Source organism: Xiphophorus maculatus, chromosome 24 (genome assembly GCF_002775205.1).
Source record: "Xiphophorus maculatus strain JP 163 A chromosome 24, X_maculatus-5.0-male, whole genome shotgun sequence".
NCBI classification, from domain to species: domain Eukaryota; kingdom Metazoa; phylum Chordata; class Actinopteri; order Cyprinodontiformes; family Poeciliidae; genus Xiphophorus; species Xiphophorus maculatus.
This window is the reverse complement of record NC_036466.1, coordinates 6664091-6681881: the sequence shown is the minus strand read 5'-3', so window position 1 is coordinate 6681881 and position 17791 is coordinate 6664091. Positions and strand designations below refer to the sequence as shown.

The following is a 17791-nucleotide window of genomic DNA, read 5'->3' as shown; positions in this document are numbered from 1 at the left end:
TTTTTTTACTTGGAAAGCTCTGTTTATGGCTCTCTTGACCTAATCAAGATGATTCGGATGATAAACTCTGTCAATGCTCGCTGCTGGCTGAACCGTGTGGGCGTGGCCAAATGGCGAATATCAGTCCCTCGCCATATACATACGTTTGGCTCTAATTCACACATGGATCATCCAATTGGCGCCAAACTGGATATGTATGACCTTTGTTCACCTCTAAAGAGCCCGACGGGTTTGAAATGTAATTTGACTCCACTGCGCCCCCTAAGTTAATACATGGGTTGTATCTCCTCGACGCATCGACCGATCTGCGCCAGATTTTTCGACAGTCGTCGGGCACCGCCGCCGAACGCATTCACGCGTGTCGCCCGGTGGACGGGCGGGGAAAAGGCTCGACAGCTTCTGCGGCGGCTGGCGGGCGGCGATGCTGGAAACTGCGGCGGAGCTTCCGCGGCGGGGAGCGAGCTGCGGCTCTGGAAACCGAGCGAGAGCTTCTGCGGTGGCCGGAACCCCCGCGGTGGCCAATAGGCCGGAGCGGCGCTTGCTGCGAGGGCCGCCCGAGGCTGCTTGCAGCTTTAATTATTATTATTATTCTTATTTTTCTGCCCCCCCAAAGAGGCGCCTTTTTGGAGGCTTTAGCATATTCAAAAACTCACCAAACTTGGCGGATGCATACGGGCAGTTTAAAAATTTCGTATTTTAAGGTCGCCGCAAAAATCGCAAACAAATTGGCTCAACGGCGCCACCTAGCAATTTTCAAAAGACCCATTGCTATTCACTTACTTCATCGTAGAGACTTGAAATTCGGTACAGTTGTAGAGCGTACTAAGACGCTCAGAATTTACAAGTAATGTCATAGTGCAACTATCACAGGAAGTCGGCCATTTTGTATTGAAGGTCCATTTTTTACCTCGAGTTTGACGTTTACAGCCTTCGTATTTGATCGAACTCCTCCTAGGGATTTCGATTGATCGGCTTCAAACTCGGTCAGTCTGATCATAAGGCATGTCTGATTTAAAGTTATCAAATTGGTGAGTTTTGGAGCATGTTGAAGGGGGGTTAGCAGGGGTCAAAGTTCACCTACACGCCATGAAACAAAAACCTCTTATATTTCCTATACAAAAACACATAGAGGGACCAAACTTTCAGTGATTGATCGACATCAGGTGTCCTAAAACACCCTGCAGTGAAATTTTTTTTTTATGTAGGCCACGCCCCCTGAGAGCAGGAAGTGTAATGTTTTACTGTGAACGGTCGCTATCTTAGCCCTTTGACCTAATCAACATGAAACTGTGTCCAGAGACAGAAGACATGTTGGTGTGTTGTGGATTCCAACCCCGACCGGCTGCGATGAAGCAGGTGGGCGTGGCGGCGTTGCGAACGCCATCGAATTTCCTTTGGCTCTGAATTCCACAGTTTCGGGGTGAGCTGCTCCAAACTCACTAGGATGGATCCTTATCCATCCCTGAACAGGAATCCATAGCGATATTTGGTGGGCGTGGCCTAATTTTTCTATAGCGACCCCTAGAGTATTTTAAATGAACAGCCCCAAGCCATGCTTAAACCTAGAATTACGAAACTTGGTACACATGTGTATCTTGTCGAGACGTACAAAAAAGTCTCTTAGAGCCATGCTCTAAACCCAACAGGAAGTCGGCCATTTTAGATTGAAGTTCATTTGACCTCGATTTTGACTTTTACAGCCTTCGTATTTGATCGAACTCCTCCTAGGGATTTCGATTGATCGGCTTCAAACTCGGTCAGTCTGATCATAAGGCATGTCCGATTCAAAGTTATCAATATGGTGACATTTGAACAGGTGGAAGGGGAGTTAGCAAGGCTCAAAGTTCCCCTGTGATCGACTGTGTAATACAAAGGGCTTTGTCATGTGTAGGGCAATGCTGCCCTCTGGTGTCGAATTACTGAAATAATGAAACTATTTCAGTAATTTCAGTAATTCGACACCAGAGGGCAGCATTGCCCTACGGAATGACAGTTCAATGTTGAATTAAATAGGAAAAAATTAAATAATTTGTAATTCTAACACAAAAACTGACAGAGACACCAAACCTTCAGTTATTGATCATTATCTTGTGTCCAATAATATCCAATGGTTAAATGATGACATCACGTAGGCCACGCCCCCTGACAACAGGAAGTGTCTTTTTTTTCCTTGGAAAGCTCCGTTTATGGCTCTCTTGACCTAATCAAGGTAATTCGGATGATGAGCTCTGTCAATGCTCGCTTCTGGCTGAACCGTGTGGGCGTGGCCAAATGGCGAATATCAGTCCCTCGCCATATTCATACGTTTGGCTCTAATTCACACATAGATCATCCGATTGGCGCCAAACTGGATATGTATGACCTTTGTTCACCTCTAAAGAGCCCGACGAGGTTGAAATGTAATTTGACTCCACTGCGCCCCCTAAGTTAATACATCGGCCGTATCTCCTCGACGCATCGACCGATCTGCACCAGATTTTTTGACAGTCGTCGGGGAGCGCCGCCGAACGCATTCACGCGTGTCGCCCGGTGGACGGGCGGGGAAAATGCACGACAGCTTCTGCGGCGGCTAGCGGACGGCGGTGCTGGAAACTGCGGCAGAGCTTCTGCGGTGGGGAGCGGGATGCGGCTCTGGAAAACGTGCGAGAGCTTCTGCGGTGGCCGGAACCCCCGCGGTGGCCAATAGGCCGGAGCGGCGCTTGCTGCGAGGGCCGCTCGAGGCTGCTTGCAGCTTTAATTTCCTTTCTTCTTTTACGGCTGCTTTCCTGCCTACTTTTCTGCCTTCCTAACTTCTTTCATATTTTCCTGCTGTCTTGCAAAAAGGTCAAACTTTTTGCATTTATACACTAAATATTTATAAATTTGCATCTGAAAAAATCTGCCTTTTTAACTTGAAAAATGTTTAGAAACTCTTTATCTGGTTTACTGCTGTAATTAACCCAACTTTAGGTATTTTGGCATATCAACCACACTCATAAACAAAAAGGTTGTGTTTGCCAGTTTTTTCACATTTTGGGATGTATAAAAAGGAACATGGCAAGAGAACCTGGCGACTGCTCCATTAATGTTTTTGTGTAATGTGCTGTTGGTGCCAAATTACACAGTAGAGTGAGACTGAAGAACCATATAAGCAGACGCACTAATAATTTTATAATCTATGAGGCTCAAGTTTACCACCAGAAATGATTAAACCCATCTGTCATGTTTAATTTACTTCTCCTAAAATTGGAAGCATTTACTTTCAACAAGTTTGCTTAATGAACAACTTGTCATTTTCTAAATTGAAGTTGTATTTAACTTAAAGTGGACAATAGCTTTTGATAGTATTTGTTACAGAATTATTTGAAGGTGTTTGGGGTTTTTGCTTGAGATTGATAAAGAAATAAATTAATACATTTTCAAGTTTTGGCAAACCCTTTTATTTGACTTTTGTGAATATCCCCTGCTTCATGTTTTATAGACTAAGTTCATAATTTTAATCTTATTTTTTGTTTAGTTAGCTGCAGTCTGAAACTTTGCCACTAGATGGTGCTGAAGCTGTCACATAAATCATAACTTCCTGTGACAGACACACATGTCCTGTCAGTACTGACAGATTTATCAGCTGACCATATGATACAGTTCATTTTGGGTTTTATTAAAATGTGGACAATACATTATTAAATCAGGATTTAAATGGTTACTTCATTTAAAAGAAAAACCTCCATGTTTTGTATGTTTCAAAGCCATGTCATGTGCAGCAACAATTTATACATTTTTCCTGACCTCTGACCCAGGTGTCAGAATTTATTTTGGTTTAAATAAAAGCTCTATTTAGGCTTGTTTTCAGTCAATTTTGATTAAGAATTCCTGCAGGATAATCTTATTTATGGTTTTCTAAACGGTAGCTTCTCTAAAAGAGTCACATGTCACTCTCATCAATATCCCTGGGTCCTTAGTGGCACCGCTTGACCTGTCTGAGGCTACCACAGGTCAGAGGTCAATGCTGGTGACCCTCAGGTTCCTTCACATGGTCGGCCTGGTGCTCCGGGACTCTTTAAGTGGTGGGAGGATTAATGGGGCCCGATTTGACTTTGTGGATAAACGAGGGAGGATTTATGGGGCTGACGGCTGGGTAATGGACCCTGACTGTGACCATGGAGCGGCCTCGGCCACTTCACAAAGTCGTACCGTTGACATTATGTTGAAGAACAGCAGCCTGAGTGGGTGGTTCATAGATGAGGGTTCTCTGTAAGGCAATCTATTTGTAGCACTCTTTTAGAAAATCCAAAATCTACTGGATCCAGTCAGCAAAGGTGCTACCCAGTTGGCCTTTCAACTGTAAAAGGGGTTTTGGTATCTAATCAACCTTAGTTTGAATTCCTTGAAAGTTATTATTTAAAAGGCATACTTTTTTTTTCTACATCTCTTCCGAGACAAGTAGGCTTTCACAAAATTTTCAACATTTGTGTCAGTAGTTTTCATTTGTACAAACATGTTGATTGATAGAGGTACAAAGAGGAGGAAGAGGAATGCAAGTAAGTTTCACAGCATTCCATGTCCAATCCAAATGTATTTATAAAGCACATCAAAACAGCTAGCATAGGACCAAAGTGCTCTAAAGTTGAAACAAAATATGGAACAGCAGTCGAAAACAGACGTGATACAAATTAACACGGCAGTATAAAACCAACATAAAATATCAACTAAAGGCAATAAATGAGCTAAGACCAACATTTCACAATGTGTCAAAGACAAGAAAAGATGGATTTTTTTCAAGGGATTTAAAAATAAAGGGACCAGTCTTATTTCCAAAGACATCATTCTACAGTCTGCTATTTTAGATGGATAGTTTAGACTGGATGTTTAGCTTCCACAGCTCTGAGGGTTGGTAATATGACCTGTTTCTACAGCAATATCTTCTTTTAAAATCCTTAATTCCAAAAACAAAAGAAGTATTTCCTTTTGTCTATTTATACCAAGACAGCAGAATGCTTTCATGTGCACCTAGTTTAGTTAAATTCCAACTCCTTTTTGATGAAAGTAGTGAAGAAAAGGAAACAAAAAGCCTCTGAAAGAGAAGAGTCATCTAAATGCTGCGGATTATCCACAGTTAAAGCTATTTTAAGACTGTTTAGATCAGTGGTATCCAAACCTTTTAAACCACGGACCAAAATTGGCAAGTTTAAAGTCCTGAGGGGCCACGTTTTTCTTTCTAATTAAAAACTGTCATTTTATTGTGTTGTAATATATAAATTTGCCATTAAAAACAACAAAAATGTCCATCTACACCATTTGTCGAATGACCAAACTTGAGATGTAGTCAGTGGCCACACTAAATTTTTATAACATCTGCAAATAGTGCTTGAGCCACACTTTGGACACCCCTGGTTTGTGTTATATTTCAACATATTTCATCGCATTACAACAATATATGCTATTCCTTCTCTTAATGCTGCCTTAAAAGAACATTAAATGTATTTTTCTTTGTCCAGAACCTTTTTCCGAGGCTTCTCATATCCTCAGGCAAACAGTACATTTGTTGTTATTAGAGGAAAGCAACATTTTCAGTTATTTGGTGAGACATCTATAGTGAGTCAGTTTAAAGTTGCTTAACTCATCCACCAGGCAACAATTGGTTTATAATTAGAAAAAGAATGACCAGACAAATGGCAACATGACAGAATTGGCTGAACATGTGGTTTAGTTAGTTTGGAGCTGAAAGGATATTTGTGTTTGTGTCAGAAATGGTTGGAATGATCATTTTTCATCCGTCTACCACCACTAACCACAGACACACACACGCACACACACAGTGACCTATGTTAGTTCCTTCTTTCTGACTTGTTTTCCCCTCTGCTCTCTTATTCTGACCACGTTAGACCAGGATCCTGTCGCTGACCCTCCAAAGAGAGATTGATTACAGGAAAAGAGGAGAATTTTGTTTGCTTTCCCTTTCTGTGTCTCAGTTTTCTCCTCTTCCACTCTTTTCTGTAGCGTTTTGTTTATCCCACTCTGCTTTACCCCCTCCCCCGTCTCTCCCACCCCATCTTTATTTTTCTCCTCTGTCGAGTAAAATTTGAAACACCCCACTATAGATTTTTCTTCCTCAAATACTAGCCTACTCCCTTTGGGGGTGGATAATAAAAGCAAGGAACAACACATGGGTCTAAATTAGATTGCTTTGAGTTTGTTTTATTGTGGATTCAGACCTGCCCATGTTTGCGCTCCTTCAGTCGGCTCTGGTTAGATGTGGAGAAGGGCTGTGGCGAGGGTGCACACATGAACGTGTGCACTGTGTTGACGTGATGCAAAATGATATGCTGTGACATAGAGGCGCTCTTTGGGTGAAGTTATTCTAAAATAAATGTGACTAAGAAGGTTATAGGTTTAAAGCTAACACAGTTTTATGCATTTCTCTGGTCACGCAACAAAAATTGTCTTTTGTTTATTACTATTTCTAAGGTTTTTGTTTAACTTCTTGGTAAAGAGAAACTATTTTCTGACTTTTAGTTTTTCAAAAGATTTGATCTAACCCAAATCTTTTCTGAAAATACATCCACCAGTAGGGGAAATCTAAAACTAAACTTTACCATATAGTTTTTTGGCATTGTTCTAGATGCAGTTGGTTGACATGCTGCAACCAGTCTGACTCCTAGCGCTCACTTTTTCCTCACAGATACACCTCTGTTGGTGAGGAGCAGCAGCGACTCTGTTTTGGCACCTCCTCATGAGAGAACCTCTCCACCTTCACCTCCACCTGATGACCAAAGCATGGAGCCTTCACCCGAGCCAGTAAGTGTTTCAGTAGCATCTTTATGATGGAAAAAATATACCGCACATACATTACAAAATGTTTTATTTTTGCCATTTTCGCCTTTCTTTACATGAATAGGGGAAATTTTAAGACGCTTAGATCAACATGTTGCATTTCCAGCTAGTTTAAAAAAAGGGCTGGAACTAACGATTATTTTGATAATCGATTTTTTTGACCATCAATTAATCAGCTTTTTTAAAATTAGCACATTCTGCATATTTTGCATTTAACCATATAAGCCTTTTATATAGAACATTAGAAGTACATTAAAAGATGAAAATATTTTTTTTTTTATCAAGAAAATAAAAATTTTCCAATAACGTAATATTACTTTATTGTATGTTGCATCATTTGTACCAAAGCTTCTGCTGAACATGAATATAGTTTTTGGATTAACTGATTGAGTTTTTTGTTTTTGCTGAATTGGTACCAAGTGAAGCTAAAACTATGTCTCTTGAGGAGTTCTAGGTCGAACATATTTACAGATAAACGTTTTTATTTTATATCCTAAATGCAAACTGGATATACTTATATATATATACATTATGTATATATATATATATATACAGTATATATATATATCCAGTTTTGACTTGATTGTTGCTCTGAGTATGTTGTTTTCTCAGCACAGATTTGTTTTTGTCTGTATCGTCAAGTTAACAATTAATCGATTGCTAAAGTAGTTGACGATCAATTCAATAATCAATAAATCATGATCAATTGAACTAATTGTTTCAGCCCTAATTTAAACAAAGCTAGCTGCCGTCTTTTAGCCTAGCTCTGAGTTTCAGGCTGGATTCAGAAAGGGTCTCCTTTTGAAGGGCTGGCCTCCTTTCTGTGGCAGAAAGCCATTAAGGATGCTTTTGTCTGCTGCCTTTTCTCATCCTATGCGTGTAGTGTTGAAGCACTATGAGGTCAGGCTAGAGTGTGTGTGTGTGGGGGGGTGTGGAAGCGTGTGTGTGTGTGTGACCGAGGGGATAGCTCAGGTTGTTTGCTCCCGCTGCGTTCGGCTCAGTGGTGACTAAGCAGAACACGGGCATCAGCGGGCGACGAGTAAACACAATGACAGGGAACATGTTTCCTGTCCAGCAGACACACTGGGCCTCATGTGCTTCAAGCAGAGCAGCTGGACCAGAGTGAACACGCTCCAACTGTACATATGTCTTAAAATAACCTGACAACTGTTTTTACAAAGTCCAAATCTCTGCTTGACATATGACTTCAAATTAAGGCCACTTCAGTCTTACTAAACCCACACAATGATGATTAAGAATTAGCAAGAAAAATCAGTTACAGATATGTTAATAAGAGCTTATTAAACTTTATTTCTACCTGAATACAAAGGCTGGTATTCAGACATTTTAAAGTTTAACTGTGTATTTTGCTGCGAAATGATCTGCAATCGGGTATTTTTATATTTTGTGTTTTATGAAAGACAGGCACATCCAGGAATCTTTCTGTCCATCCAACCCACTGTTCATCTGAACATCCATCCATTAGGCTGTCAATCAATCTGTCTGTCCATCATTACTTGTTGGCCTGTTTTAGTCAACATTTCAGTCTGTTTGCATGTCAGTCCCTAAATCTAACGCACTGACCATCCATCTTATGAAAAGACTCCTAAATAACAATACAAGTTACTTTTAAGAGGTTTTGTAATTGTATATCCATCCATCAAAGTAAAGATGAATTGTAAACTGCACTGTATTACTCTAAAAAAAAAAGATAAAAACACTCTCCACACTTGGTAACTGAAATAAACGCACTCGAAATTCCTAGATACATATTCGCACTTTCCTCCACTCTATCTTGAAGCAGCTATTGAAAGATAGATTAAGTGTAATTCACCCTGATACTGTGATGAATATGTGGCGTGTCCCAGTAATGGATTTATTTTTCTTCTTCTATGGTGAAGGCCAAGGTTGGCCCAGTCCTCTCAGCTCATACGTCTCTTAGTCAGGCTTTCAGAGGAGCTAATGAAACTGGCAAAGGGCTGAACAGTGCTAAACATGCAGACGGCTCTTTAATTAAACTGCACTCGCTGCCACATTCAAACCCAATAAATGAGACCTTTAATTTTACCAGCCTACTGTGGAGACTGCTGAATGCTTTACTTGCTGCACCTCTCACCTCGCTCTCGTTCTCTTTCTACTTATGTCTCTGACGTGTTTGCTCATGTCGGCAGAGAGAGCGCAGAGCATCGGTGTGTGATCGTGCCGTTGAATCCGTGGGTCAGGGAACATGGGCGACTGCACCGAAGCTGTGATCTTTACCGTCTCGACTGGCTGACACGTTGCTGATGGGAAACACACGAGCAAAAAAAACCCCGCGCATTTCATTACCCATCTGACAGCAACCTCAGACACACACGCATGCACCCCTCACATGTCTCCACACCTGCACTGACAACAAAAAGCACCTGAAATGCAGAAACATGGGCGACGGTGTGCGATACCAAACACAGGAGTCAACCTGTTTGTCGTGCTTATGTAGCTTTAAAGACAGCTTTCATAAATTATGTGAGTGTTGAAGATGAAGCCACAGATCCTGTTGCAAGCTGCACTTAAAGAAACAAGTAAAACAGGCATTTTATTTGTGCTAGCAATGTCTTAATTTTGTCAGCTTTCACATCTAATCCCTGTGGGAATCACAGCTGAACATTAAGCATTAAAAGACGAAGCAACTTAAATAAAAGTGTAAGAGCAGAAAGTGTTGTGTTTTAGCACAGTTACTGTATTTAAACCTCAAATTAAGCTCTCTAGACTAAAAGCAAAACATTATTCTTGTCACCAATCAACATCAGTGGAAACTCTGGTATAGTTTAATTGAAATATAAATGTAGCACTTACTAAACTCAACCACTCTATCATTGTTGTTATAAAAACGACCTGACCTGACCAAAAGCAATTAACACCTTTTTAGTCAATGAGATCATCTAAACTCAGAGAAGATTATTCATGAAAATACCTGTGGCAACATGCAAAAAGATGTTTAACATTTATAAGAAGGGTTTGATTGCTTGTAATGCCAAAAAGTAGTTTTTCATTACTATCATTTAATAAAAAACATAATTGTAAACATATTTATAATATTGAAATTGACATTATCACATGGCTTTATTATCTTCTGAGAATCTCATTTTCTATCTGTTACAAACATCTTAATCAAATCTATGTCTACTGGATATATGAATCATTTCTGTCCTGAAAGAAAATAAGTCATTGTAAGATATAGGTCAAGCAAAAACTATCTGAAGTGACAGGTTAAAGTAGAACATTATTCAAACCTTAAATAATTGGATCTGAGATTATTGCAGAGGTATGAATGTGACTGGATACCCCATGGTGTTTATTTAGAACTTCATGCTATATATTCAGTGGCTAGTAGAAAATAATTTTGACCTATGCAAAGCCAGGACTGCAAGTTGTGCACCAGTGGCTTGAAATGACAACTAATTTCAAGAACCTGTAGCCAATTGTCTCCAGAAAGTGATGATTGAAAACAACCAGGAAGGTTTTCTTAAATTCTTTCACAGTATCATCATTAGTCATTCTTGCATTAGTTTGGTGGGGAGTACCGCATAAAATAATCTCCTCATTTTCTGTTACCTTAAATAAATAAAACATTGTGAGTGTGACCCCTAATCATTTGTATCCATTTAGTGAGACACTGTTAGATTTTACAACTTGCTTATCAGCTCAGTTCCACTTTAAAAGATGCAGCCATTGTTATTGGAGCTCAAGCTGATGGTAGTGAGATGGCTGGCTGAGCACAGCAGGGATTATGGGACTGCTGTTGTCACATCTAAATAAACTGGACTGACCACCCTGAAAACTTTGAAGTGATCCTTTAATGTTGAAGCAGATTTTAGTTACAACACGCTCACCCTTTTACATGTTGCGTTGCACTATGCACATATTTTCCTACAAGATGTACAATAACAGCATGTGTGACTCAGTGACATACGTTCACCTGCACATCTACTGTGTTTTGAGACGCTAACGCGTTCTCCTGCGGGAGAAGACGTTCCCGTGCGCTTCATCTAATGTTGATGCGGGGAAGATGCGCAGCAACAATGGAGCCTCCAGCTCATCTTCCTGCCCCCGCACACACTCATTGTCGGGTAATCTCGCACTGCCCAGATAAGTGGGTCAGCATTTGTGCAGGCAACATATGCTTTTGAATTCATAAATGTGAGATTTTTAAAAAATCAAATGTTTTCCGCTCTGCAGAGTTGATGTGTGACTGTATTACTGGCAGTGGATGCATGCGTGGGTGCGCATGCGACTCATAAAAGCGTATATGTTTATTGTGAGGCAGCGAGGGTCCACTGGGAAGCTGGGTGTGGTGGAAGCGGGGGGGTTGCTAAGGAGTCGGCTGGTGGGCGGGAGCTTTTTAGTCATTAGAAATGGTGACACAATGAAAGTGACAAGGCAGAAGGAACTAATTGCACCCCTCTTGTTTTTAGTGACGGGGGACAACTCCTAGGTCCCACTCAGTGGCTGCATTTGTGCAACAGTTCGATGTCGTCTCTGTCTTTTTCCTCTTTGTGGATTTCTCTCTCCTTCCTTTTCTCGGTTTGTCCCGGGGTTGTTGATTTGGCTTAAAAATAGAGCACTGGCTGACACGGGGCAGGGATGAATGGAGGAGGGGGAGGGAGAGGTAGATGGATGGACATACAGTAGATGGAGTGAAGCAGGGGCAGCGCGCGTCATTGGAGCTCAGAGTCCGGCCGTCATTCTCTCTCCTGTATCTGCAAAGGTGATTGATGGCAGAATTTGATTGTTTCGCTAATTATTGTTGGGCCTTCTTCTGAAAGCTCTGTGGCTGCTGCTTGTTTAGCCTAAAGGCTGGAAATGGGTTATGTTTATATCATGCTAACTTTGATCATCTCTTTTTTTGTGTGTTGAAGGAGATCAACAATGTACTGAAGGGAGCCCTGGAGAGACTGAACACGGAGAACCCCCCACCCAAAACGATGAATCAGGTTAACTTCAGGTAAGGTGTTTTATGTCGGGACCATCCAGTAGCTGGTTGGAGTAATTGGAGACAGACTAGGATTAGCACTAATGTCTTTGTTTGACAGCCCGACACTCTGGCTGGATTAAACTGTCTCATGGATGACAGTCGACTGTGGATGTGTCTCATTAGGTTGCTGTGGGTACAATAGAGTTTATGTGGGCGTGATTAGAAGTAAAAGATGATTCTTTCACCACTCTGACTCGAGTTTTGTCATACTATTAATGTTTCTTAACGTACTACAGGCAGATTATTTTTTATTGTACTGAGCCTTACTCAATGCAGGTTCCTAATCAGTCTAGAAAAGACTGGAAATGTTTAAAATTTTATTTTCCAGATCTGGAGAAGTTTGGAAAAACTTATAGAAAGTAGAAATGTTTGGATTCACAGAATCCATTCCCTAGTAAATGTCTAAAACATCCATCTATCCGTCCATCCGATTATCCATCCCTTCAGTTGTCCATCCGTCCATTCATCATCCGATTGTTCAGTTATTCAATTGCTTCTCCATCTGATTGTCCATCCGCCCATCCACGAATTCATCCATGTTAGTGTTGTGATAAAATGGTCTGAACAAATCTAAAATTTTGAGGACAAAAAGTACCTTAAAACTAGATTTGAGCACACAAGTGATTAGTAACATTTACACAGCCAGAGAAGTTAATTTTCATAGGAGTTGCTTAAATTAAAGGGTGTATAATTAATAATCTTGGTTGAAAAACTAACACTAAACACTTGCATTCCCTCCTGTAGGCTTGTAAGTATTTTTTGGATTAAAAAAATGATAAGATACAATATATAGGTACAAAACGTATTGAGTCTACCACCACTCATTTATATTTTGTTTGTCATCGGGCAGAGCTATTCATAAATAAAGTAATTATGATCTGTATTTGTCAAAGTTTTTCTTTAGACATGAATCTTTTAAGTGCACAGTGTCTGTGTATGCCTATTAGGAGAATGAAACAGTATTGATCTGCGCAGATCTCCGTCTCTCTTGAAGTCATGTCCTCAGTTCTCTCTCTCTCTCTCTTTTTTGTCCACCTCAAATCTGCTTCAACACATCGTTTGCACATCCTCTGCATCCGATCAGCGCGGCTCTCTTAAAAATAACTGGAGGGAATCACAGGTGCTCAGAGGAGGACGTGCCTGAAGTGGCAGATGGTGATTTTTCAGTGTTTTACAGTACAGTGGTGTCTTGACAGCACTGTGATACAATGGAGGCACGCCTGTCAAAGCTGGTTTGCCATGGTAACAGATGGCTGGCAGTTGAAGAAAGCACAGTAAGCAACCGGGGGGACACTTCATCCAGGGTCCAGGCTGCAGGTTTGCTCACTCTGCCTCCATATATGTAGAGGAAGTCAACCAAAAGTGGGAGCTCCATCTGTCTCCCAGCTCCTTTCAACCCCCCACCACCCCACTGGAATGCCTGTGTTTGTTTATGTTCGTGTCGGTGGGATGCTAAAATGGGTGAGCGGAGCTACTCTGCATATTAGAGTGCAGCGCTAACGAGCGACTGCTGCCTCTGATGAGCTTGTTTGTGCAGCAGTTTGTTTTTTATGCGAACGGAAATGGGCTGAAGCTGCTTGTGTGTGTGTGTGTTGTTTTTTCTCATTCCGTCACACACACACACACACACACACTCCAGTAAAATGCATTTACGTGATTCAGAAAGCAATCGTGTACTCGTGTGTCATCCCAACCTGGCCTGATTGTGTATCACATCTAAAAAGAAAAAAGTTAATTAAAGCCGTTCTTTTGTTGTCGTGTGTAATTCTAATGCAAGCGTGTTCTCTAATGGAAGGAAACGTGATGCATGTGTGTACATGTGACTTTTCAATTTAGAGGAATGTGACTGATGGTGTTTGTAAGCGTGCAGTAGATGTGGCAATAAGAATGCAAATGAGATGTGTGTGTGTGTGCGGATTTGTGAGTACAGTATGTGTGTGACCCTGGCGGAGGTTAACGAGAGCCGGTTGACAGTGACAGAGGAGCGGCTTATAATGATCCCAGCTAGACCTTGGGCCTGTGTACGAAACACATAAACCTTGAACTTAAGTGGTTTTTTTTTCTTTCTCTGTTGTGTTTTTTTAACCCAAACAGACAGCTTCTTTTTGTTTGCATTGCAGCTTTGAGAAACGTCGGTGGGAAATCTCCATGGGGAAAACGCACTCCTCCATCTCCAACTGCTCCCTTTGAACTATTTTTATAGCTCTCTTTAGGTTGAAGGAGAAGGAAAATGCTTGACTTCATCAAACATGTTTGCCTTCTGCAGGACAGCTCTCAATCCCTCTCTCCAGCTTACAGTTGATACCTTAGTGGGAGATTTTTCCCTCAGCTTTGTTCCTACGCTACTAGAAGCAGTAGAAGTTGCCCCCGCTGACCATAATTTTGCTGCAGGCTTAAAACTTGTACTGACTTGTTCCTTTGTTCAGCTGCATTTTATATAAAAAAAACCCATCACTTTTACCAAAGGTTTGTGCTAGAAAAAATATTTTTCAGCTCAGATTTATTTCTACATTTTTGCTTTTTTTGTGAGGTGGCAATATGCAGTGGATGAAATGCAATAAAAAACACTGCAAATGTTGTAGTTAGCAATTTGTTGATCTAGATTCATAATATGGAATCTCAAAATGCTTGCTCACAATATTGGTAAGGGTATTGTATTTAAAGTGTCAGATAATACATATCAATAATATATTTCAGCAGTTGGATTATCTGCTTTCTGTCCATCACCAAAACATTTGCAGATGATCTGTAAAAAGTATGATCTGAAAAGGCTTATCCTCAGTGTGACACTGCTAAAGATTGACCGTTTTTGCAGATTGAGCTTTATTGCTGCACAATTAGCCGAATGTACATTCCTGACATGTTTTACTCAAAAATAAATGTGCAAATGAATGACTTTGAAATGGAAAACTATCAAGATAATGCCTATTAATGTGATTCGAGCATCAATTAGTCTCATTAACTAAATGATCTGCCTTAATTACAATGAATGTTAAAGAGATTCACACCAGCTTCCTAAAAACGCAGCATTTTGTTCTCCACTAGTTTTGATTAATTAAAAAAAAAAACTGAGCACTTTACTAAAGTTACTGCTGTGTCTGACACTCCATGACACATAAATGTACTTCTTTATGCATAATAATCTTTTTGAATAAATCTTGCTATTTGGTTCCTCTAGACTTTACTGCATGTCTCTATATTAGCTTCTGGAGAGAAAAATCAAACAGATTTAATAACCATTTTTATGCACCTTATTGATATTTAAGGTGGCAATATGCAGTGGATAAAATGCAATAAAAACACCCTGCAAATATTGATCTTAATGTATTAAAATGGAGCTTAATTTCATCCTGCAAATACCAATCTAATATTGCTTTCTGGTTGACAGAAAGGCTCTATAGATGTCTCTTCATAGATCAGACAGAAATGTCGCCATCCCTCCCCGCCCAATATCACAAGCCACCATCTTCCTGCTGATCTGCCCTGCTATTGTCCTTGTTTATCTCCTTCTAAAAAGCAACGGTTCAGGACTGAGCGGAGATTATTAGAGGAAGAGATTCTGTTTCATCTCGATCTGCTTCCCTGTCCGTCTCCTTTTTATCTCCCGCTCCTCTCTTTTGTCCAGCAGCTAGATTGGGTAGTCGAGAAGCAGCCAGATAAGAGGTGAAGTAGCCAGCTGAGTCCCAGTCACACAAACACACACACAATAACGTTTGGCAGGACTACCTGTAAGCTAATTTGTATCCCTATCTTTGTAGCCTGGAGGAAAATGCAAATGAGTTTTGAAGAGCTTGCAGAGAGCCGAGTGTATTTAGGTTTGTCTGCACCATATTGCGAGCGTCGTGATTTATTCTCTCTTTCTCTTTTCTTGGCAGTACTCTTACAAGGACGGTTGAGGTCCCAGGTGACCGGGCCCCCCTGGGTATCCATGTGGTCCCCTACTGCTCCTCCCTAAGTGGACGGTGAGGCTGACTCATGTTGCGATAGCCAGATGGCAATGTTTACATATAAATAAGCAGAAAAATATATTTATCAGCATTCTATCTTGCTTGTTTGCCTCTGAAAACATATTGCCAGACCTCTGGGCCTCCATATTAAAGGCATTGAGGAAAACAGCCGCTCTAAGAGGGACAATCTCTTCAAGGAGGATGAATGCATCGTCCAAATCAACGACACGCTGCTGCAAGACAAAACCTTCGCACAGTAAGCAACAAAGGATGTGGATGAGACGCAGTGTGTGTCAGATAAATGTTAAATCGGGGTCGTACTAACACCATATTTGAATGATAACTTGATCGGTGCTCTTGAGACACATTTCAGTCAGGCTGTAAAAGCAGTAACATTTCAAAGAATTTATGTCTTTTAATAAGGCAATCCAGTTCAAATCTATAGCTACATCTAACTGTGTAAAACATTTATTTGTATTGTCCTAAATAAGAGATTAATTTATGTGGAAATCAACAGATAAAATCCACCAAATGGGATGAAACTCCTGAGCGAGGAGAGATTCAAGATGTGTAAAACAGAAAAAAAGTCTATGTGGAAGTTGGGAGGATTAAAAATGTATAGCATGTGGTGGGACCAGATTACTCATAGTGAGTTCCAGTATGTTGATCACTTCATAGCTTGTATATAATGAGCAAACAAGAACTTGAAGGCAAACATGAATTATATAAACCCTGCTGTGCCATCTGCCCAAAGCCTGCTGTGTGCAACTATGCTGACGTGCCACGTCTCTCATCTGTTTATTTTTTCCCACAAGGCTTTAATAAAAATCTTGAGTTGTTTATTTGATGCCTTATTGTGTCAAACGAGATAATAAGCAAAAACAAAAACCTAAAGATAAATAAACTTTTTCTGTTGATAGGTCTCAGGAGGTGTTCCGTCAAGCCATGTCGTCTCCTACTGTGCGACTGGAGGTTCTGCCTGTAGGCAGCAAGCCTCGCTATGAGAAGACCCTGATCGGCCAGCTTTTCACTGGCGATGGCAAAGATTCCCCTGTAAAGGTCAGGAGTCCGAAAGTACTCCGTCCTCCAGCCGAGATTCAACCCGAAACCAAACTGACCCAAAAAGTGGAGCTGAAGCAGCCAGACCCACGACCCAAGACTCCAGAGTCAGCTCCGCAGAACACACTTCCACTTCAGCCCCAATATGGGTCTTTGGAGAGAGCTTCACCCACACCTCCAGCTCAGACAGCGAGCTCTTCCCCTCCACCCAGGACCCGCAGCCAGAGCCCGCTGGCCAACAAGAGTCCTGCTGTACCCGGGCTTTCTAACCTCACAAACAAGAAGGGTGGCAAGAGGATAAAAATTGACCTGAGGAAAGGTATGTCTCATATTAAATCTGCTCAAAGTGATATCTTACTCCAGTTTAATTAGTCCAGTCAAGAATAAGATAAACTTGTGCTGACTTAAGCCCAACGTAGTTGCCAAAATGAGGTTGCAGTCGTAGCAAGCACTGTTTTTTCCTAACTTTTAAACTGATACGTTAGCATTAAACGTTTTTAATACAGAATCTGATTATTATTTACACATGAAATGGAGGTAGAAGGTTGTGTGCACCAGGGATCTTTCTTTGAGAGACATGTAAAGCATCTCTTGTCCAGAGGAATGGTCTAATTAAAAAGACATATCAGTGTTAAAAGTACAAATGTTATAGCGGTTTTTGTAATCAATTTCTTTATTTTCTTTATAAGAAAATGCTTCGCACGTTCATACAAGAAGATCAGTGCTGACTTACTACCTCCAATCTTCATTTAGTGTTTAGTCATTGGCTTCTGTGTAAATAACCTAACAATGAAAAATATTTGTAAAACCGTTTGCAGAAACCAGTATGTTTGAGGCATTTAAGGATGCAGTGGTTCCTGGTGTTCTTGGAGGTTAAGGACCACAACAAGCCAGTAGATAAAACAGTCTTTAAAATGCCTTAAAAGTCTTAAATGTTAGTTGGTGGAACTTGCAGAAACTC

General features: G+C 40.8%; 1 protein-coding gene across 2 annotated transcripts in view; it reads left to right on the top strand.

Moving 5' to 3' along the window:
- Nucleotides 1-17791, top strand: part of LOC111607616 (partitioning defective 3 homolog B-like) — a 149354-nt gene that overhangs the window by 39787 nt on the left and 91776 nt on the right. Inside the window, exons 4-8 of one of the 2 annotated variants that reach the window (XM_023329599.1) lie at nucleotides 6659-6774; nucleotides 11709-11794; nucleotides 15700-15786; nucleotides 15902-16027; nucleotides 16692-17149. In XM_023329599.1, the coding sequence (XP_023185367.1) occupies nucleotides 6659-6774; nucleotides 11709-11794; nucleotides 15700-15786; nucleotides 15902-16027; nucleotides 16692-17149 (873 nt within the window). Of the gene's footprint in view, nucleotides 1-6658; nucleotides 6775-11284; nucleotides 11558-11708; nucleotides 11795-15699; nucleotides 15787-15901; nucleotides 16028-16691; nucleotides 17150-17791 lie in introns of those variants that run through there. The other variant, XM_023329600.1, reaches the window with a different exon arrangement.